At 51.7% G+C, this 21,318-nt stretch overlaps 2 protein-coding genes and 1 pseudogene across 9 annotated transcripts in view; 1 reads left to right on the forward strand and 2 right to left on the reverse strand.

Moving 5' to 3' along the window:
• CACNA2D4 (calcium voltage-gated channel auxiliary subunit alpha2delta 4) overlaps positions 1-19,471 on the forward strand; it is a 140,424-nt gene extending 120,953 nt beyond the window's left edge. For all 4 annotated transcript variants that reach the window (XM_040596512.1, XM_040596514.1, XM_040596515.1 and 1 more), the window contains 4 exons: positions 5,240-5,357; positions 8,385-8,497; positions 9,139-9,221; positions 9,972-19,471. In XM_040596512.1, coding sequence (XP_040452446.1) covers positions 5,240-5,357; positions 8,385-8,497; positions 9,139-9,221; positions 9,972-10,058 — 401 coding nt within the window. In that variant the 3' untranslated portion in view covers positions 10,059-19,471. The remainder of the gene's footprint in view (positions 1-5,239; positions 5,358-8,384; positions 8,498-9,138; positions 9,222-9,971) is intronic.
• LOC121089346 lies at positions 8-5,245 on the reverse strand (annotated as a pseudogene).
• ADIPOR2 (adiponectin receptor 2) overlaps positions 18,445-21,318 on the reverse strand; it is a 45,747-nt gene continuing 42,873 nt past the window's right edge. For 4 of the 5 annotated variants that reach the window (XM_040596517.1, XM_040596516.1, XM_040596520.1 and 1 more), the window contains one exon: positions 18,445-21,209. In XM_040596517.1, coding sequence (XP_040452451.1) covers positions 21,078-21,209 — 132 coding nt within the window. In that variant the 3' untranslated portion in view covers positions 18,445-21,077. The remainder of the gene's footprint in view (positions 21,210-21,318) is intronic. The other variant, XR_005828189.1, reaches the window with a different exon arrangement.

Here is a 21,318-nt window from a genome sequence, read left to right on the forward strand (position 1 = left end):
GAACCACTTAACAGCAAAAAGAGGAGGATTTAGCTAGAAATCGCAGACTAGGAAAGACTTTTTTCCACCTTTTGGACAATGGGGAGCTTGCAGAAAGGTGTGGCAGGGACAAGGCAGTGCCTGGCTCTATTTTGCTGCACTGCAAAGCAGCAAGTGATACGCTTGCTTGTTTAGCTGGCTGAGCTGGTGATTGAAGGTCTGTCACCGAGATGTCAATAAAAGAAGGGGCACACCAGCCGCTTCAAGACCTGTGGGCACAAACACCACCATCCCTCGTTACTACGGTGTAGGTGGGCCCATAGCCCATGTACCATGGCATGTCCTTCACTTTGCTTCCCAGCTGTCCCATTCTTTCCTGTTGTTATGCCAAAACCAAAGACCAACCCGTGCTTTCTTGCAGGAAAAACTATACAGGTCTCATAGCCTTCAGTTATTAAGAGGCAACTTAAGTCTTCTTTTCCACACTACACAGCTCAGCTCCCTCTGATGAATCCCAGCCCAGCCCCAGGATAATGCAGAACTGCTTTCAAGCAGTTCAGCTGATAAGTGTATGCTCTAGCTCATAAATCCGCTCCTACAGGCAAGTTAGAAATCCCTCCAAGACAGAGTCCAGACTGTGGCTGTGTCTCTATCTCCCTGCTTCCATATCTAGCCTGTATTCGCCGATTTGCTCTCTGCCCAGCAAGACGTATGTGTGAGACGGAGATAGAGAAACAGAGACATTTGGAATGTGTCTTACTGTATGAAGAAGAGGAAGAGAAAGAGAGGGTGTCTACAGATGAAAAAAATTAGTGTCCATGGTGGCGGGGTGTGGGGGGTAGGGGGGTGGAGCGGAGTGGAAGAATACTGTTGGGGCTGGAAGAAATGGATTGCACGTGTTGTTGAGAAAGGGCTGTAGATTTTTGCCAGAGATGTTAACATTTTCTTGACTGCGTGCCAAGGCTGGTGTATGCAAAAAATATGAAGAGGAGGAGACATTTTGCGAGAGGGAAACTGAGCACACATTTATTCAGGGATATACGCAGAGGAATTAATGGTCGGGGAGCTAATGCTCACCCTTGCCTGACTCGTGCACCTCTGGCTCTGCAGCGCTGAGCCTATTTCTGCTTCCCAAGTTCTCTTGCTTTCTGGGAGGGCGAGTCATGCTGTTGGAATATGGGCATGATATATGCAGGCTGCACGCATCATGCAAATCTGTTTTCAGAAGCGATGGGAAGACATGTTTGCTTCCCCAGATTTTTTACTGCTCTCAGCATCTCATTCCTTTCTGTTTGTAAGGGCTTCTGCTTTTATGGACATCACCACAGGTTTGAAAGCTTTTCATTAAGCCAAAAATACCTCCAGCCAAGGCATGCAGCCTAGAAAGGACTATTTCTAGAATTCCGTAGCTCACGGAAGTTTCTTTTTCACTGCATGGTAGTATACACAGAGGATATTTTACAAGATAATTGATTAAATTCTGTGGTTTGTATTTGTAACTAAGCAGCAGATTTTGTCTCATGTCCCAGAGTAAATCCGCTGACTTGGGTGCATGATTTATGCTGGTGAGAAAGAATTCACAATCTGGGTGGTATAGTTTATAACAAGGTGCGGCGGCTGCCTTTGCTACTCAGGAGGATTTGTTGCCAAATGTCTGACAAAGTCTTTCTGGAAGTGCAGATGGTAGCAACAACAGCCTGGAATTAACTCACTCTTTGCTATAAAGTTTGCAATTTGTTATCAGCTCCTCTGGCTGTTTACTAATCCCTGACCACCAGACTCAGAGTGCTGATAATGTTCTGATGTCCAGCATGTGCATGCAAAGGCTCAGCCCAAGCGTTTTGCTGATGATGTACATGCTGCTGGGCTTCTCTGAACTTCTCAATACTGCTGCAGCTGCGTTGCTTCCGAGCAAATTAAGTGGCAGTAGGCCTAAGCATAATCCCTGTCATAGGTCTTGTCTCTGTGCAGAAGTTAGGAGATTTTAAAGTGGCTTCTTTTCATTTAGCCTGTGCCAAAAACTGATTTAAGATGGTCTGTGCAGGGGACTTGTGCCAATTTAGCAGAGTTTAAAAATACAGCTTGGTGCACGTGATAAAGTTAACCCAGGGCAAGTCAAGTCGCAGGCGGTCATGCGAGACCCAGACAGAAACGTGGCTTCTGTGAGTGACTGAGCCCGTATTGCCAGTGGCAAAAGTGCCCCTGAAGGGACTAAACCTGGTGTGCCTCCCACTGCTCACCTCCAGATGCACCGGCTGCTCCTCCGAGTGCCGCTGCGGCTCAGGCGTTGCCTCTCTGGTCCCGTGTTGGGAGCCAAGGTACAGCTCTGGCCCCTGCGTGCAGGTCAGGCTTGTCCCAGGTGTGGATCATGCCATCTCTTTAGCTGACTTTCCCCTTGAGGCTCAGTTCTCCAAGCCCTCCACGTCCAGCATGACAGCCCTGATTCAACACTGGCTGGGGCTGGGAGGCCTCAGATCTCCTTCCATCCCGTATTTTCCTAGCCAATGGTTTCATTCACCCCCTCTCTGTACCCCGTCTTTCACACCACTGGTTTTTATATTGCTTTTACTCTGTCTGTTTTGATGACACTATACCAGGAAGCTGGAGCTAGTGAAGATCGTAATTTTTTACCAGGAACAGGGGGAAAATGAGGACCTGGATAAAGTCTCTGCTATGTCAGGACCCTTTGCCACTCCTGACATGGGGAATACGCTAAATTCTTGCAAGCAGACGTGTCCCAACTATATCAAGTCGCCTTTGTGGTCATCACAGCTATTCTTCTGAGCAAGAACCAGCACAGTCCATCACCAACAGCTGAGCTGTGGTGACAGCTCTGGTCACTCAGTGCTGTGAATCCAGGGGGGATCCAATGGGACTCTGATGGTTTGTGTCTGAGGGACCAATGCATGGTCTTGCCACAAGCATGTCCCTAAGAAGGTCTGTCCATGGCCCAGACTATGACAGTCTAGCCACCTGTTTCAGAGTTTGGAGCTGTTTTCCCAGCCACTAGTACAGTGAATGAAGGCTGAGGGAAAGGGTTCCCGCTCTCTTCCTCACATTCCTTTAGCCCATCAGGGACTTTGGTGGCCAGAATACAGTTAGTAGCCAGTCTGAGCTGGAAAGCATTTGCAGCTTCTCTCTTTACAGCATAAAAAACATTCTGTGTGTTTTATCAGAAATGTCTAAGCCTTTGAAATTCACCTCGGTAACAGGGCCTTCTACTGCTCGTCCAGAATATCCTCAGGACTGTTCATCCCTGTGACAGGTACTAACCCAGGCTGTTCTCCATTAGTAAAAATGGGAGAGGCTTTTCCATACTTCTGCAGTGTCGGGTTTGCACAGAGGGATGGCGAATGGTGGCAGAGCACAGCCAGGCACCTCCGGGTTGGCAGCAGGGTTTCTGCCAGACCCTGAAAGCATGACTTTAGCTGATTCATTTAGTGTGAATCCAGGGTGAATACAGAACAAAGCATCATGCTGAAATCAAGCCCTGCGTGCTTTGGATCTGTGCAAAATGCACCTAACCGTTATACCAAAAGGTGGGTCCCACAGTCCGGAAGGACTGAAGTAGGAGGCTGCTTTGCGAATGACATTTTTTGAACGTTCAGAAGAAAAGCACAAGGTGCAACTTACCAAGCACTCTGTACCGCAGGGAAGTGTTTGAGTACCCATCATATTCACCTGAGGAAGGCATTAGAGGGAAGCTTGGGCTCCAGTTCCTGGCTCTTAATGGATGTCTTGTGTCACTCGATTGCCATAGTGGAGAGAAAAATCAGAGAAGATCATCCAGCTTTCCTCTCTCGTGTAATCTGCATCGTTTGCATGGCAGGCTCCGCAGGGTGGTGCCTGCCTCTTTCTGTGTGCTCAGGCCGTGTCGGGGGAGAGGATACCATGCCTTTCGGTGAGGGTTTTCCAGTGATACAAATTACCCATCAGAATCATGGATGCCCTCTTGGTGCCTTCTTACCATACGTTCACTGATTAAAACTCATGTTGCTGCATTTTTCTATAAATCTTCAGCACCACTGCTGCAAGGGTCATCCTCCGCATCAGAAGGACTCTCTCCCTGCCCGCTCCCCTGGTAGGGCTGCCTGCTGTGCGGGTGCAGGGCTGCAGAGTGAGTCTGTTGTGCTCAGACCCAAAGCTGATGTAAAAGCCATTTCTTATATTTGTTGTTAGCTGAGCCGCAACCACCTCTGCCCTAGCAACAAAGCTTCACATTTCCAGCAGCGACATTCTCCTGTGTCCTACAGAGGCAGGAGCTGGCTTTGCTACCTCCAGCTACAGAAAATAATTGCAGAAGGGCCCAAGGCAGTAGTTTCAGGCAAGACGGACTTTGCTGAACTCCTAGAAAGGATGCCCTTGCTTCTGAAGGGAGGCTCAGCAAAGTGGTTCAGCTCCCCCTCATCCTCAAATCAGTTTGGGACTCCCACAGAGTGCAACTGATGAGTGATGGAGCAGCTGCTCCCTGTCTCTGCAGGGGATGGCTCCCTCCAGGAGCCAGCGCTCTGTGTTAGTTGGGTCTCTGCTGGTCCTCCAGAGCCGTTGTCTGCTTCCCTGTGGTCTCAGGCCAGAGCTGTTAGCTGGTGGTGTTTTCTTTTGATGTGACACATACTCAGCCCCTCAAATTGCCTGCTGTGGGCTCACTCTGAAACGTCAGAGGGCTCAGGAAGGATCAGCGGTTGATGGAGAACCCCACCATGGACACACAGGATCCCCGCAGGGGCAGATCCCTCAGCATGAAGGACCAGCTCAGTCACAGCTTTGAATATTTAAAAAAGTGCACAAACCAGGGCTGGGTTAGGTAGGAGGGACTTTATTAAGGCTGCTGCTTTGGTAGACACCCCCTGTCCTTTGAACTCAGGGGTACCGGTGCCCAAATGTCCCTGCCTAACTGGCCATGGGGGTCCCTGGGGTGCTGTGGCTGCTGTGGCCCCACGGCTGTGGCTTCGGCAGGGCAGGATCCAGGCGTGCTTGGGGAAGGTGAGTGGGAATACTGGGCGCATTTCATTTCTCACATATGTTGGTTTTCCCACACCACCTAGTGGGAGCAGGAATTGCTGTCTGGCTGCTTTCTGCAGCATCTCCTTCCCTTTCTTCCCTGGCAGGCACCTGCTCTTGGCCACTGTTGGGGGACACACACACATGCAGGGCTCCTTCTGTAACCTACATCACCAGTCTTAAATGCTTCCATCTGTGCAGACCACACCGGTAAGACCCTCTGCCCTTCATTCCTCACCTTCTCTCCTTACCATCGCAGCTCACAGGCACAAGAAGCACGACACCTTGCAGCCCTGTGACACCGAGTACCCCGTTTTCGTGTATGAGCCGGCCATCAAGGAGACCAATGGGCTGATTGACTGTGGAGATTGCCAAAAGTAAGAATTGCAGCTTCCCTTTCATTTGGGGGGCTCCCCACGTCCTGATGGCATGCAAGCCTTGTCACAGAGCCCACCGGTGACGACAGCACCTGAGACGAGTCCCCTGCCACTGTGCTCATGGTGTGGCCACTGCCGCATCCACAGCTGTGGACAGAGAGCAGAGCTAAACAGCCACGCTGGGCAATGAGGAGGTGAAGTGACCAAGCTATCACTTCTCAATAAAAGAGAAAAAAAAATTAAAACCATCTGTTAATAAGCAGAGGTGGCTGTAGAACAAGGGAAAGAGCATTTTTTTTATATATTTATTTATAGAAATAGATAAAGATGAGATAGAGATAGAGATAGAGATAGAGATAGAGATAGAGATAGAGATAGAGATAATTCCATTCCACAGATTTCAGAAAGGAGCTTTTTCTGTTTTTTCACATTTCTGGCAAAAGTTTTCTGCTTAGAATTTTTTTTTCGCAATGCTTTTGGATTTCCTTTTCCTTTTTTTTATTTTCCCTCTTTTCTGTTTTTCTACAGAAAAAAAAAAAAGTAGGGAAGGGGGAAAAAAAGAAGTGTTAAACTGAAAAAAAAATGAAAACACAGGTCCACTTTTTTATTTTCCATTTTCATTTTAAGAGAAAGAACAGTCCAAAATAACAGAAAAGTCGTTGTGAAAACAGGCAGTTTTTAGCAGTTGCGTAGCACCATCAGCAATCACGTGCGGAAAGCTGACAGAAGGATGAATTTCCACTGGTCCAGCTTTTCCTAACATGAGGTGTCCAAACAGATCTGACTGGAACCCCTCTTAAAAAAAAAAAAAAAAACAAAACACCACCAAAACCAATCCTACCTAGTCTGACTTCAGTCTTGGATCAACTGCAGGAAAGACTTAAAGGTTAGGAAAACAGCCTGCGCTAATCCACATGACTTGAGGAAAACCAGGCCTTGCCAAATGTTTTAGAAGAGATTGCAGATTTAGGAACAAGGTGTGTAGGTGCAATAGGCTCTGGGCCAATCCAGAGTCCCCCAGACTGCCCTGTTGGTGTGTTGAGCTGTTGCTGCACAGATTGCTGCCACCAGCGCAGCCTGGAGCTGACCCCTCCTTGCTGGAGGCAGCAGCAGCTGCACCATCCTGCTCAGCTGCTTCCTAGTTGCAGGTGTAGCTGCAGCCTCTGGATTCCAGGCGTATCTTTTGTGCATCTTTCATGCAGGTGTTTGGGACAGACACATGCTCTGTGGCGCGTTAGCCAATGGCAGGCCCAGGTGTACAGGCTCTCCTGGTCATGTTTCACAAGTCCAGGTGGTTCCCAGAGGAGCCAGGGTAGGCTGCATGCTCCATCCTGGCCAAAAAGTTGGCTTGCAGGTCGGTGCACGGAGCACTTTTATCCTGGTTACTGAATTTGTGCATGGGTTAAAATCAGCTTGTCAGAGCTTCCAAAACAGTCGTTGGCCAGGAATACTAATGAAATGGTTGAGCTGCAGTGTGTGACATTCAACACCTCTAAAATGTGAATACAGAAATCCCGAGGCTAGAAGGCAGCCAGCCTAGGTGGTGAAAAACCAAGGAGACAGGATGGTCCTCCAGTGCAGCCAGACTGGTCGGTGCAGCGGGCACATCCTCACAAACCCGTATTTCTAATCCAGAAGCCCTCTCCTTGGGCTGAGAAGTGCTTAGCAGGATCAAGAGTGCACAGAGCCACATACTGGCTGCAGTGTTGCAGCCTCGCCACCAGTGCAGCCACGCCAAGCCCAACATCCCTGGCCTTCCCCGTGCCCAGTGGCCCCAGGCCAGCCTGCAGGTTCCTTGCCAGGGCTGTACGGCCGCCCCGTCCCCAGCAGCAGCACAGCCTGCCAGCAGGCAGTGGAGCACAGCAGCACAGGCAGGTCAGCCTGGCTCTGGGTGGCTGCAGCCTCTGTGCTGGCAGAGGGCAGGCAATGCCTGCGAGGCATCAGACTCGGGGGGAGGCGTAGGCTGGTGAGATGCCCAGACATGTACGGCACCTTGCAGTGACACCAGCACGCGTGCGCCTGGACACGCACCCCCTGCCACTCTCCGTGCGCACCCAGGGGTGCCGTAGACGTGCACGTGCCAGTGTGCAAACCCACAGTCACAGGCACATGCAGCCTCGTGAGCACAGAGACGCGTCTGAGCTGCCTGTGCATGCACACACGCACGCACACTCACGCCCTAAGCCCTGCACACAGCCGAAACACGTGCCTGCCCTCATCCTGCTCTGCCCATGCAAACCGTCTGCTGCCTGCGCAACTGGGCAGCAGCGCTGCCACAAGCCCTCACGTGCACATCCTTGGGTAAACGCTTGCATCTAGAGACATCCCCATAGGCACGTGCTGGTTCTTGTCACCAGTCCTTTTCCGTAGTCTGCTTGTCCAACAAGGAAGGGAAGGGGCAGGCAAAATCGTGGCTGCAAAGTGAAGCTGTGTGTTTTTCATGGCAGTAGGCAAGACCAAGCACCAGCTGGTCAGTCCCATCACACCAACGTAACGTGTAGTGCTACTGGGATCCTCTATGTCCCACTCCAGTAACATGAAATTTAACAAAACTCTGCTCCTTGCAGGGCCACGTAGTACATACATCCTTGGATCATATAAGCATATGCATAAATGTAAGTTGAATGGGCGTTGGCACACCTCTGGATGGAAACCAGGCCTTCTCAGGTGTCATCTGCTGTGACATCCTGCCCTATTCGGAAGAGACTTGTGTTGGGTTTTGTTTGTTGGTTGGTATTTTTGGTTGGGTTCTTGCATTTTGGGTTTGATTTTGGCTTTTGTGCCTAGCGTGGAGTTGTAAATCTGAGCCACTTTGGAGCATCCTGCAGCCAAAGAGGTGTGCTAACACCACCTCCCCGTGCGTATGGCTGCTTGCTGTGTCTCTCCTGCTTTCTGCTGACATCACGTTTCCAATGATCTCAGGAGTTTTGTTGATTTCTTTGCTGTGGGCTGGGTGATGCCAGGGCAGCTGCTCTGGCACTGCAGCAAGAGAGACGTGGTTTCTCCCACCTGCTTTTTTTCTTGCAGGATGTTTGTGGCACAGCAGATCACCAACAGTAACCTGCTGCTCCTCGTCACAGATGCTGTCTGCGACTGCAGCATCTTCCCACCTGTCCTGCTGGATGCAAAAGAGGTCAAATATATCCTTCCACACACAGCAGAGACGCACAGCTCCACAGGCCCTTTCATCTCTGTGTTTGCTAGGGTGTAAAACGTGCTCCTGTGGCAATTGCCACGGGCGTGGTGGGCATTGTGGGACAGCCGGGGAGAGACATGGAGCAGGTGGGGTTGCAGTGCAGTGGAGAGGAGGTAACAGTTCCGCCTTCCAGCCCCACAAGAGGAAGCCAGCCTCCACTGCCTGGCTGTCAGATGTGCTGCACAGGGTGAGGGTGGGACAGGCCAGAGGAAAGGGTCAGCGGTGGGGTGGGTGCAGCTGGGCTGGCTCCCCACACTGCTCCCAGGTGCTTCCGTAACTCATCCCTGCTGGGTCCTCATCCCTTGCTCCTCATAAGGGCGGTGATGTGGTGCAGCTTGTCACTGTGAAGCTGAGCCCTGCCCTGGCATTTTCGCCACTTTGAGCTGCCTGTTGGTCCTTGCTGTCTTTTAGCGCTAGGAGACGTCTCCAGCCCATGCAGGGTGACCTGCCCTTCCCTCATCCTCCCTGCTCTGTCTCTGAGGCTCTGCAGTTACACCTAGACAACTTGCAGCAAACCCTGTGGGTCTGTGCAGCACTCGTCTCCCCTCCCTGCTGCTGCCGCCTGTGTCCTTAACAGCCTCGCACATAACGCTTCAGTGAAGTGTGAACGGATGCGGTCCCAGAAGCCGAGGCGGCGGCCGGACACGTGCCACGCGTTTCACCCTGAGGTACCCTGGGGCAGCGCGGGAGGGAGGGAGAGCACGCGGCTGGGTTCCACCACGGGCACGCCTGTGGCCATGCACACACCTCCTCTTGCACCCCGGCTGCGTGTACCACGTGCCCATGCTGCGGGCTGGACCCAGACACAGCCGCCTGACTCCCTAAGGGGCTTCCTAGCAGGAGGACGGTCACACTAGTGACACCTGGGAAGGACGAGCTCAGACATCACAGGGTTGCTGGGTTTCTTTGGGGGTTCACCCGCTGGAAGAGCCCTGATCCCTGTAACTAGCCCTTGCAACCCGGGCTGGGTGCAGCCGGGCAGCTATCCCGCCCGGCCAGGCTGGCAGGGGGTTGGTCTGGGCACCTTCGCAGTGTGCAGGACAGCCCAGCTGCCTGTCCCTGCCCCGGGCGCCAGGAGCAGGCATGGCAACCCGCTCATGGGCAGCGGACTCTGGAAGGAGCTGCAAGGGGGACCTGCTGGCAGGAGCTGATCCTGCTGCGGTCTCTGAGGCTGAGGGATGGGGCTCAGGGTGTGGGGCAGAGCATGGCGAAAGCCAAGGACACAAGTGGCTTCCTAGCTTGCAGGTGACCACCGTGGCCCGCAGGCATCAAACCAGTCCCTTCCTTTGCACCTGGTGACCCTTCCTGCTGGCCACGGGCATTGCTCCCCCTTCCAAGGGTGAGCAGTGGGCTCCCTTCCCTCTGCCGGCAGCCGCCCTGGGGGTAAGCAAGCTGATCCCTTCTCTCCCATCTCCCAGGAAAATGCCCAAGACTGCGGTGGCACTGCCGAGCTGTCTGTCTCACCGATGCTGCTCCTTCTGCCCCTGGTGCTGCTCCTGCGGTGACGCCACCTGCAAAGCGCCTTACGCGGCAGAGAACCGGGAGGACTGGGCTTCTGCTGGCCCGAGCGGCAGGAGGTGGGGGCGCAGGCCATCCTGGGGTGCCCACTGCAGCTCCCTGGGGAGACAGAGTGTTACCGACGTGGCACAGTGCATCCTGCATCCTTCAGCACAGGGTCCAGCGTGGTGCCGATGGTGGAAGCTGCTCCCTCCTTGAACGCCCGTGCCGAGAGGCCCATGCGGGACCCTGGCACGCGCCTACCGAGCTGCTCCTCCCAGCCACCGGCTCACAGCCAGGACAGCCAAGGTCATTGGCACGGGTGGCATTTCACCGTCAGCCTGCCTCCTGTGGAGCCACTTTGGAGCCCCGGAGGCAGAAAGCACCTCAGGAAAGCGGGGTGGGGGTGGGGGGCAGGGTACACCGTCTGCCTGTCCCTCGGTGGGAGCTGCCAGCATTTTGAACACCCAGGTCTGGAGCAGCCCAGGCACAGCCGTGCCAGAACAGGGCCCTTAGTGGTTCCCAGCAGGGAGGCAGCATCTCCTGGTCTTGGGGGTGGTCCTTGCCCAGGACCCCAGGGGCAGGACATGGCACCTGACCTGAACCGCAGTAACTGAACACCTAACTGGACAACAACGGGAGGCAGCACAGCGTGACTAGTTAGCTGCAGCTACAGCAGCTCTGCTGAGGAGACCCACCGCTAGCGCGGCATCCAGATTCCTGTCTAGATGTGACCTTACCTCTGGGAAGGAGTTACGTATGACCCACCAAAAGAGGAGGTACATTTCCCACTGCCTGCTAATTTCACTGCAGAAGTGGTTACGAAACGGGCACTTTCCCCCCCAGAGCAGCACCGCCGTGCTCACTGAAGCTGCCCTTGGCTGTCCCAGGGCAGGCAGCCCTGAGCCTGGCATCTCCAGCTGGTGGGCACGGGCTGTTTCTCACAGCGCTTTATGGACCCCAGGTGGGGAGCATTGATTTTTCCCTTTTTTTTTTTTTTTTTTTGTATTAACTGCTCCATACCTCTCGTTAAAAACAAATATATGGTACATTCTAAATAGATACTTCAGCTTCAGCATGTCATGTTTGGTACAAAGCGCAGCACTACGTTACATCCCAGAAAACCCTCTCTCTGCCAAACACACAGGGACAGGGTGCTGGTGGAGGGACTGCAAACGAAGCTGCAGTGGCCTGGCCCTCCCCCCACAAAACGGGGGTGCCAAGAAGAGCTCCTGGTTGCTGTGCTGCCATGGGAAGAAGAGCCTCTGGCCACACAGCACAAACACCGTGAAGCAGCCAGCTGCACCCCACAGCTCTGTCACCTCTGAAGCAGGGTGGGGGTCCCGACGCTGGCAGGGTACATGCCAGGAATGGGGATGCCACAGCCAGCAGCTACAGACAGAACCCGGGTCTCACCTTGAGCTCTGCACCATCCCCATCTGCAGCCACCTGTGGGTACACCGCGGTTGCACCAGGGGAGCAGGCTAGCAGCCCAGCAAGGCAGAACCTTGCCCTGGCCTCCTCTGCAAGGGGGCCGCTTTGGGAGCCTCTTGCACTGCTCCAGGCCCCCTGAGAGCGGTGTGACTCGTCATACCAAGCTGCCACCTCCTGCAGGACAAGTGCCCACACCCTCCTTGCTCGCTGCCCTCCATGTGTGCTGGCTGTGCACAGCTGCAGGGCTCCTTACTGAGCCCACCAAGCCACCCGCTCCTGCAGCCACCGCTGCCAGCGTTAGACCCACGTGCAGCTGCTGAAAAGGGCAGTTGTATGGGAAGGGCTTTACCCTCACACCAGGGCTGTCCCCTTCCCCACACGAGCAGGAGCCCACAAACGCAGCCCTGGTGTGCTAGGGTCAGTATGCTTCTTCTTGCCACTAGTGTCACCAGATGCTGAGGGGACAGTACTGGTCACAACCAGGTCCTGGTAGGGACCTTTCAGGGCATTACAGCTCCTGCCGTGGCTGATTTTGCCTCGCTGGAGGCGGTGTTTGGGCAAAGAGGAGAGGAACAACTGCAGTACTGGAAGTACATACGGAGATGGAGATGGTTTCCAGGCTTCAGATGCAGTGACCTTATCAGAGCCAGAAGCAGCCAAGGAAGATGAAGGCAGTGCAGAGGGAAAAGGGGCTGCTGTCAAGGCTGAGGAATCAAAAGCTGCTCACAGACTGAGGAGCCACCAGCTCAGGGCATCCCCTGTTGGCTGGCACAGCTCCCCCCATTCTGCGTGCCTGCCCTTGGTGCCTGCCCTCCTGGGGCACCACTCTGAAGGGTGACCTCCCTGTCAGAAAGGATTAGCAGTCCCATCTCCAGTAAAAAAAAAAAATACGCAAAAAACGCATTGCCCTGCTACATGTGATCCATATTTGATTTCAGGTGCATCAATCTGCAATAAACGTAGTCCTGTAAAGAGACCTGCACTGAGACAGCGAAGATGTGAATTACACCTGGCTTAATTAACTCAGCAAATTTGCACATAGGTTGTAACTGGGGGGAATAGGATAGGGGTGAGAACTGGATTATATCTTATTTTTTGGTTTAAAGGTGAAGGTTTGCCCCGACTTAAAACCTGAGTGCACACTGGGGACCAGGCCGCAGAGTCACTCACACCATTGCACACCAAGTGTCAAGCCGCTGCCGTGAGCGGCTTCATGCAGCTGGCACCGAGGTGCACCCGGCTAAAGCAAAAAGAGCTGGTGGCTCCATGCTGGGGCTCCTCGGGCACCTGTCAGGCAGCGAGAGCTGGGCTGTGGGCACGGCTGGCTGGTTCAGCTGGGCGGGCAACGGGTGCCAAGCACTCACCTCTGCCTGTGTGGCTGATCCTACAGATCGCAACCCGACCCGCCAGCACGCGCTGCCTCCTCCAGCGCTCACCAGCTGCCCCCCAAATGCCCCTGCAGCAAACAGCTCCCCCACCCCACCCCACCGCTGCAGGGCTTGAGCTGGGGATTGGGGTGTGAAACCAGACAGCAGCTAATAGTCAAGAGATGCTCTGGTGTGTCTCCAGAGGAGAGTGGCCTCTGTGAGGGGGCAAGGGTAAGGCATGACCCCACAGTCCCCCACCACCTGAGCTGAGGGCGCCCCAGTCCTGGGGGACAGCTCCTCAGCCTCTGGCTGCAGGGCTGTGGGGGGAGACATCTCCTTGTGCCCCCTCGCTGGGCCACCTGCTCCCACGATGCCCCCACACTTGTACCCAATGCTTGATAGGAATGTCCTAAGCATCCCTCCTCATCCAGGTCCTGTAGGGGAGGATGGAGAAGACCCCAGGGTCCCTGGAAAGCTGCAGCAGCACCACCTGGACAGTACCAGGCACCCCTCCGGAGTGTGATTTATAGGCCCATTCCCAGGCTCACTGCAAGGAGTGAGGAAGAGGGGAGCTTCCCTGCCCGCCCCCCCACCTGCCCTGGAAACACCGGTGGGTGTGCTCAGCCACAGCAGCTCGCAGCAGGCCCATGCCAGCGCTCCCCAGGGGAGCCAGCACATGCATGCTGCAGCACCCAGTTTTGCTACAGAAGCTCCTGCTTCTGTCCATGAGGGGTTTGTCTTAGCCGTTGCGAGGCGAGCACAGCCCTTTTCTTCCTATGGTGCTGTTGATCCACAGTGGGGTGAGCTGCACCTAGGTACGCTTTTAGCCTTGGAAGGTAAATGGCTTGGTTGTTCCTTGCCAGCAAAGCAGAACCCAAGCACATCTACCCATTTCTGATCTCCAGCATGGGGTTAGGCAAATTCCACCACATGCTCTTCTTACCTGGCAGATAGTGGCTCACGGCCCTACAGTAAGAGAAAAATCTCCAGGAAGAGCTACTGCTCTAGCTCCCAACTTTTTCAGCCATGTGCTGGGCACAGCAGACAAAAATAGGTCAGCAAAAGCAAACAGAGATGAAGCCAGAGGATGTGACCAGCAGCAGAGCAGCTGTGAGAGGAGCCATCTCTCGCTTCCAGCTGAGCAGCATCCTGCTGCCGTCCTGATACGGCACTATAAATCACAGCTGTACCTCCTGCAAGATTCCATCCACCCCCATAAATGTGCAAACTGCAGGCATCAGGGTTTATTCTATTAAGGCAAGACACGACGGGAGGAGTGTCTCCAGCGGTGCTCTGCAGTGACGAGTGTCTGTCAGACCCACCCAGCCACATCGGGCTGCCCCATAAATCAGGGGCTTCACAAGCCCTAAATCTGCAGCCAATTTCCTCCCAGGCAGGTGGAGAGGGAGTTGGGAAGAGACCTGAAACTTCTCTGTTACCCTCCTTACAGGCGTCAGAAACACCCCACTGCAGGCTGAGGTAACCCCGGGTGCCTCCTGAATGCTGCGGTGGGCACAGAGGGAGTCTGAGCTGTGGGCAGCGACACGCACCTTGCACAACATCATGTACACGTGCCCTCCCTTGACTCACGCCTTGGGACAGAGCAGACAGATGACTGGATGACTAGACCTTCAAGTATGGCCAGACAGGAATGACTTCATCCTACAAAACAGTAGGAAAATCAGCCCTGGATTTACAGCAGATGTTTGCAGCTGGGAGCAGGCACAAAAGCAGCAGCTTTTCAGCAGGCTGGCCTGAATTGGCTTATATTTAGCACAAGCCTGGCACATCCTGGGCTGGGGATGGCAGTGGTCACAGCAAGCAGCCACATGCTCCAAGTGGGTTAAGGGGGAAGGGGTGTGTGTGCTCTTCTCTGCCACAGCGAAGGACCAGTACCACAGCCTTGCTTGGTTTCATGCATACCGCTCATACTCGAGCTCCTTGGGAGTACTTCCCAGGATGCTTTTTCTGCTGATAAAGCCCAATGGTACTTTAGCACAGAAACGCTGGGCACTCACAGGCCTCCGCTTGCAGGGGGGCCGAGGGCAGCCGAACGCAGCATGCACTTTTGCACAAAGCAATTCTTCAAAAACACTGCGGAAGGGGCAGACTCCCATGTGCCGAATGACTCCATCATCAGCTGGACCCTCGCTGGAGACAGTTGCTGCTCCCATCCCCCCCAGACACTTGGGAGCTCCCCCATCCCTTGGCGCAGACGGTTCCCCAGGCCTCTGCCCTGCCCCAGCTGCAGGTTCCCTTAGGCCGCCTCTGCCTGCACTTGAAAGGAGCCTGTACACCTTCTGTCACTCAGCCAGCAAGCACTACTGTTGCTACCTGCCATGACATCAGCCACAGCAATGCAGCTCGTCATCAGTGCGTGATGCAAACCGTAGTATCACCGCCTGAACGCCACCAAGCATGATTCTTCAGTAAATACCTTGTGGGCCCTGCAGGAAATACCATCAGGTCTTCCTGCTTTGCTTGCTGCTGCTGCTGCTGCCACCACCTCAACTTTTGGCAGCCCCGGCACGCTGCCTGTCCCCGGGCAGGCCCCTGCCAGCAGCAGCCCAGTGCACCCAGCCCTGTCTCTGCCTTGGCAGAGCTCAACAGGGGTGTCAGGCAGCCACCACTGTCCTTCTTGCCGGCATTCCGAGGAGCAGCGCCCACGTTGCACAGGGATGCACACACGTTGTAACGTTGGTAACACACTGATCCAACGCTAAGGCAGACTGCAAACCGTATGCACAGGTTCAGTGCGGTTAGAGATAAAAACAAAAGATAGCTGCTGGAGCTGGCTTGGGTATCAGTTGCCTCTGTCAGGGAAACGCACTGTTGTTCTGGGAACCCAGCCAGGCCCATGGTTTTCCCATCTCATTTACAACTAGACCAGTTCAGTTTTTATGCCAACTGCGAAGAGCCTCTGTGCCCAGTTTTACCACTACAGAGATGAAGCTGCTAATAAGCAAGATCGTGAATCTCTAGTGCAAACATTTCCCAGCTCAGGAACAGTAATAGCGCCGTTCAAACATGAATTTTACTAGAGGAGAGAAGGGCAAAGGCAAAGTTCCTGGAAATGCCAGAAGTAATACTGAGCTGGCAAACCATGCCCTTGCACACACAGAGGAGGGCTAGGCTCGCATTCCGCCACCCCTCCCCAAGCAGCCCACCTTCCTGACTGTGAGCAAGATGGTGAACAACGGACAGGTCACACTGTGGTCCTCTTGCAGCAGCTGAACTGCAGCACCACCCAGGTGAGGCTGGGCAGGGGACTCCCTCATGCGCTTTTCCTACATTGCTCATTGTTAAAACAGCTGATCAGGTGTGATGCACTTGATGCTGCTGTGAGTTCAAAGCTTCTTCACAGAGAGCAATACAGACCTAGGAATCCTCTCCATGGAGCGGATCTTTTTAGGGAACTTCATTTGGAGGACATCAGTGCCCAGCACTCCTGGAAATCAGCCTGGAGTACTTCAGCTTGGGCACTCCAGACAAATACAGAAGCACTGACCAACAGGAGAGTTTGGTTCAAACAAATCGCTTGATACCACACAGAAGGCAATGAAAAGAAAGGGAAAACGGAACTCAGTTTTACAGGGAAGCCTGTAATAGCTTCAACTAACCCAAATTCAGCTCCTTCACCCTAATCATATGCTTCATTTATTTCCAGTTAATGTCTGGCATTAGATGTTCACCTGCACTGCAGCACTTTAATCCATACTCAGGGTACGTTCACCCTTTGCATTGAATGGAGCAAGTAATTCTCGGGAGAGGGCAAAGCATGGCCACAACGACAAGCAGAAATGGTAGGACGTACAATTTTAGCCTGCCTAAACAACTTCAAGTACCACTCTGCTTTCTGAAAACAGAATAAATGCAATTTATATTTAAAGCAGCAAGTTTCTTTTAGTGTAATAAGTGTGTAATCTGATGCTGATGTTCTCCATGCCCCTTGAGTTTGCTTTGCATATAAAAAAAAAATATGTATCCTGAGACCTCAAGCTGTCACAGGTCATTTACTGGAACTGGCTCTCTTAGAAGCCACTGCAAAACATGTATCTTGAATCAAGTAACTGATAAATAGCACAGCTGTAGATGCCCAGACTCAGTGGGAGCCAACACAAGAGGAGGATTAGGCATATCTTGCCCAGGCAGCTCACAGATGTTTGCTGACAGCCAGGGAACAGCAATGAAGGAGCAGAAGGCCCCACTCCCTCCCCAGCCAAAACCCTCTCCCTTCCCACCCCTACCAGCTCTTAAGCCTGCATACCAGGAGACTACAATCAATCCCTTACATGGGTACAAGCCAGGAGGCATTTTCCTCTACACCAGGAATTCAATAGTTCTTCCCAACCTCAACTCACCTAAAAATTCAGCCACAGCCACCAAGGTCTCCAGCACCCACCCTCTTCCCCCCAGCTCTTGTTCTCCCACCCTCAATCCCTCTTGCCTATTTTTCTCCTTGCAAACTCTCACCTCCCAGCACTTCACCTTTACCTTTCCAATACTGTCCTTAAATCACAGTTACTGCTCCTTTCACCACACTCCACCCAGTTTGACTCCTTAGCCAGCTTGTTCCTTTACTTTGCCTGCCTGTTAGCCCCTGGCACTCAACCTGCAGCCCTAAGAGAAAGCCCTTTTAAACCTTGGAGCAAGGAAGGGGACAGTACACATGGTCTGCCCTAAAATCTGCAAGACCAGGAACTGGAAAACTGAGCCATGGACAATTAGTGTCTCTAAACATGCAAAAACTAGGTAACTTTTGAAACTACAGCTAGCCTAGGCTCGGATGGAGGCTTGGAGGATGGAGAAAGAGACCAGACAAAGGCTAGCCATCCCCAAGTCCACCTTGCAGCTTAATGCTCTCACTTAACAACACAGATCCAGCTAAGCTTTCCAAAACAGATGAAACTCGGCAGTAACATCAATCCCACTTCATCAAGTTAGTTTTAAAATATGGCAGAGGTCAAAAAACAAGCAGACATGGGATGGGATACATGTTGTCTCAAACTCTTTGTTCTCTGCAAGTTCAGAAAAAACTGTATGTCATGGGAGTTCTTATGACAAGCAGCTTCATGAAGCGGTGGCACGAGACACACCTAACAGGATCTCCTTCTCCCACACCACTATCAGCCCCATACTACAACTGGCAACTCCATTGGGCATTGAATAAAAGTCTAGACTTTGGAAAAAAAAAATTTCCCCTCAAGATTAGCACTGAAACTAAGAGGCAGCACAGTCCATAGACAACTGTGTCTGCTGCGATGCTTACAAGCACAAGACAGTACTGGAATCTTACATCAAGACTAGGCACATACCTGTCTGTATGTGATGTCTGTAATTCACGAGGATGCCACGCAGCAGAACTGATGTTTAGTCACGCAAAGTCCCCCACCCACTGGCTTTTGCTCGAGAAGGCACACAGCAAGCATCGGTTCAACACAGGTAAACAAGCCTTTAGGTATCAGTTTGGTTTCTGCACCAGCAGAAGTCTTTTACCTACAAAGTCCTGCCTGTAAGCGTTGGGAAGGAAGAAAGTGACAGAGACTCTTTCAAGCTTCACACACAGCGTGGAAAGACCCAAACTAGACAATAATCCATTTGGTTCTTTTATTAGCAGAAGTTAAGAATACAGCAAGTAATAAGATCCCATCTTATATGGAACCATCACCAGAGTCCCCAACCATCAAAACCCCAGAATGTGCTTCATTGCTTCCAACAGTAAGCAATTTTTAAAAAGAAATATACTGAACAAGGCCACTATTTAATGGGGAAGGAAAGAAGCTGTAGGTCCTAACTATTCTATGGCAATAACCTGCACACAGAGCAAGCAAGCCTCTGACTGCTGAGAGTAAGGCATTCAGGTGCCAACCTGGGAAGAGTTCTCAGCAAGAGCTACAGAAAAGTGCACAGCTAGGTTGTTTTTATTGGAACACATAAACTTCTTGAACGGAGAGACTGACTGGGTTAAGAATAGCAGGTGGAATACTGTGTTTTTGTAATAGTTCTGTGCTGCGTAGGACCAGGTTACAATCACCCTTCAAGGAGTGAACGTGGGATGATCCAGGATGGAGACTGCCACTTCTGCTGGTACTGTTACAGAGGCGTCCCAAAGTGCCTTACAGACAACTCTGATTCTGATATGTACCATCATGCTTTCCTCAGACACCAGTATACTTCCTGCCAAGCAACTCTACATCTTTGACCAGGATGCCAGTGCTATTAGCTCTTACATCCAAGTTAATACTGCTCTTTACTTCCTTTCAGTACCACACAGACCTGTGACAAACTACTTCTGGCCCTACAGGCATCCAGTGTAGTGATCCTACTGAGAATACATCCCTCGAAGCTTGCAGACTCTCCTGCAGCACCTCTTTCTGAAGCTGACCTTGCTCTCGGATGCTTTACAAAGGCTCCATTCAAGGGGTGAAGCCTTAAAATCCAGTCAACTTTAGGAAGGCGTTCTGCTTCTACTTGACTCCGTTAGGCAAAGTAACTCCTCAAAACACACTCCTCATGACACTCAAGGTATGGGAAGGTCTCTGCAATTCACAACTTTCTCTTGACTGATGAAAATTCATACTTGCAGAAGTCTTAAAAATAAACTTGTACACAACAAAAAACCCTCCCTTTACTTTCCTTCCCTGTGAAATACAGCATTTTATGAGCTGTTTAACTCACCTGTGAGAGAGGTAATTGCTCTGAATTTCCAACTAAACGCCCCAAGCAATACCTGTGCCATAACAAACAACACATTCAAGTTTTACCTTACAACTCCAAAGATTCTCCTTCAGTCTGGCTTCTGACTGGGCTCCAAAGATCAAGCTACATCAATTACAAAGAGAAGGGTATATGCCTCCCCTTGTATAAGAGGTGCATCTGCTCCACAGCAATCCAACTGAACTCTTAGTTTTAGGTTTAAGAAATACCAGCAGTCCCATTGCTAAAGCACAGATGGGAAGCAGACCTAAGGAAGAAAAAAAAAAATAAAAGGAACTGCATTGGGCTGATTGTGGATTTTTCCTCTTAAAAAGAAAAACCTGCAGACTCCCTTGGCACATGGAGCCTGACACATGAGAAGGTAATGTGCTTGAGGTCTGCAGTAACTGTTAACTCCAAGTCCTGGAGCGCACAGCTTTCTCTTACCAGCCCATCTTAACCCCACCTCTGTTTCCTCTCACACACTCAACTATCTTTTGACAAGTGTATTACCCTCACTTGTTCAGACAAAACAGAGCAGGCCCGCAAACGGCAACCATCTACTCAACGGGGGCCTTTGGGTATAGGCAGGCACTGATGGAGTTGGACTGTTTACTGTTTCATGTGCAGTTATCCCATCCTGCTCCACTTCATATGATGAGAACCAAACCAACCAACTAAGATCCACTATCCAGAACTACACAGGCCACACAAACTTGGGAGGCAGCTGTCCCACATGCTTAGGCAGGGCACAGATGTATCTTTCAAGCTGCTCAATAAACAAACTTGCTAACACTGAGACCTGGATGACAACACAATTAATCCAGCCTTCGCTACCCTTGTACACATGTACTGAGCCTACTCCAAGTGCTGGCCAGGACCCCACATTGCCCAGGGCATGCTGGCCACCAGGAAAACCTGCAGGGCCAACATGCCTAACTCCTGGGAATTTTACCTGGTCCTCCTGCAATCATTTATTTTGTGCAAAATTGAAACAGTGTGTGGTACTTGCATGTTGCATTCTTTACAAAAACCCTTTCCCCCCCCATCCCATTGTTTAAAACATTTATATAAATTTTATTTAAACAGAAAGTTAGAAATCTTATTTACAATTTGTTTTTCTCCCAAAAGAGCATCTAAAATCAACTCCCGAACCCTCCAAGAGGATATAAATTTAACCTAGATTTTTTTTTCTTTTTTTTTAAAAAAAAAAGGTAACTGCTAAGCTATCCCTCCCCAGTTCTACAAATAAATATGGCATTGAACAGAAGCCGATTTGGAAAGGGTCCTCTGTAGCTCAATCTGTAGATCCCAAGAATAAGTTAGGGTTTCAGAATTTCCTGGTCTTCAAATTGATTCATTCCATTGCTTGAGGTATAGAATTTGTCTTGGTTAGTCAGAATCCCCATGAAGCTCCGTGTCCCATCAGCTGAAACATGGATTCTTCTTAGGTATTCATTTTGCTAGCCTGTATGCTTCAACCGCACTTGCGGTACTGTTTTGGTTACGATCTTGGGCTGAAGGCTGGTTTTACTGCATGCCTTCTTCCTCTGTGCAGCCTCCTCCAACTGTGAAACGGAACTCCTGGAGATTTGAAACTCCGTGGAAGTGCACAAAAGCACCAGCCACTACAAAGACGTGAAACAGCTGATGGGAGTGGAACTGCAGAAAAGAAAACACTTATGTTCAGCCGGGGTACTTTGGGTTCTAGCACTACCCTGTTTCCAAAAAAGCCACACATTCAGCTGAAGTACACAGTAACACGTAGCAG

The sequence above is a fragment of the Falco naumanni genome, chromosome 5, assembly GCF_017639655.2.
Source record: "Falco naumanni isolate bFalNau1 chromosome 5, bFalNau1.pat, whole genome shotgun sequence".
NCBI classification, from domain to species: Eukaryota; Metazoa; Chordata; class Aves; order Falconiformes; family Falconidae; genus Falco; species Falco naumanni.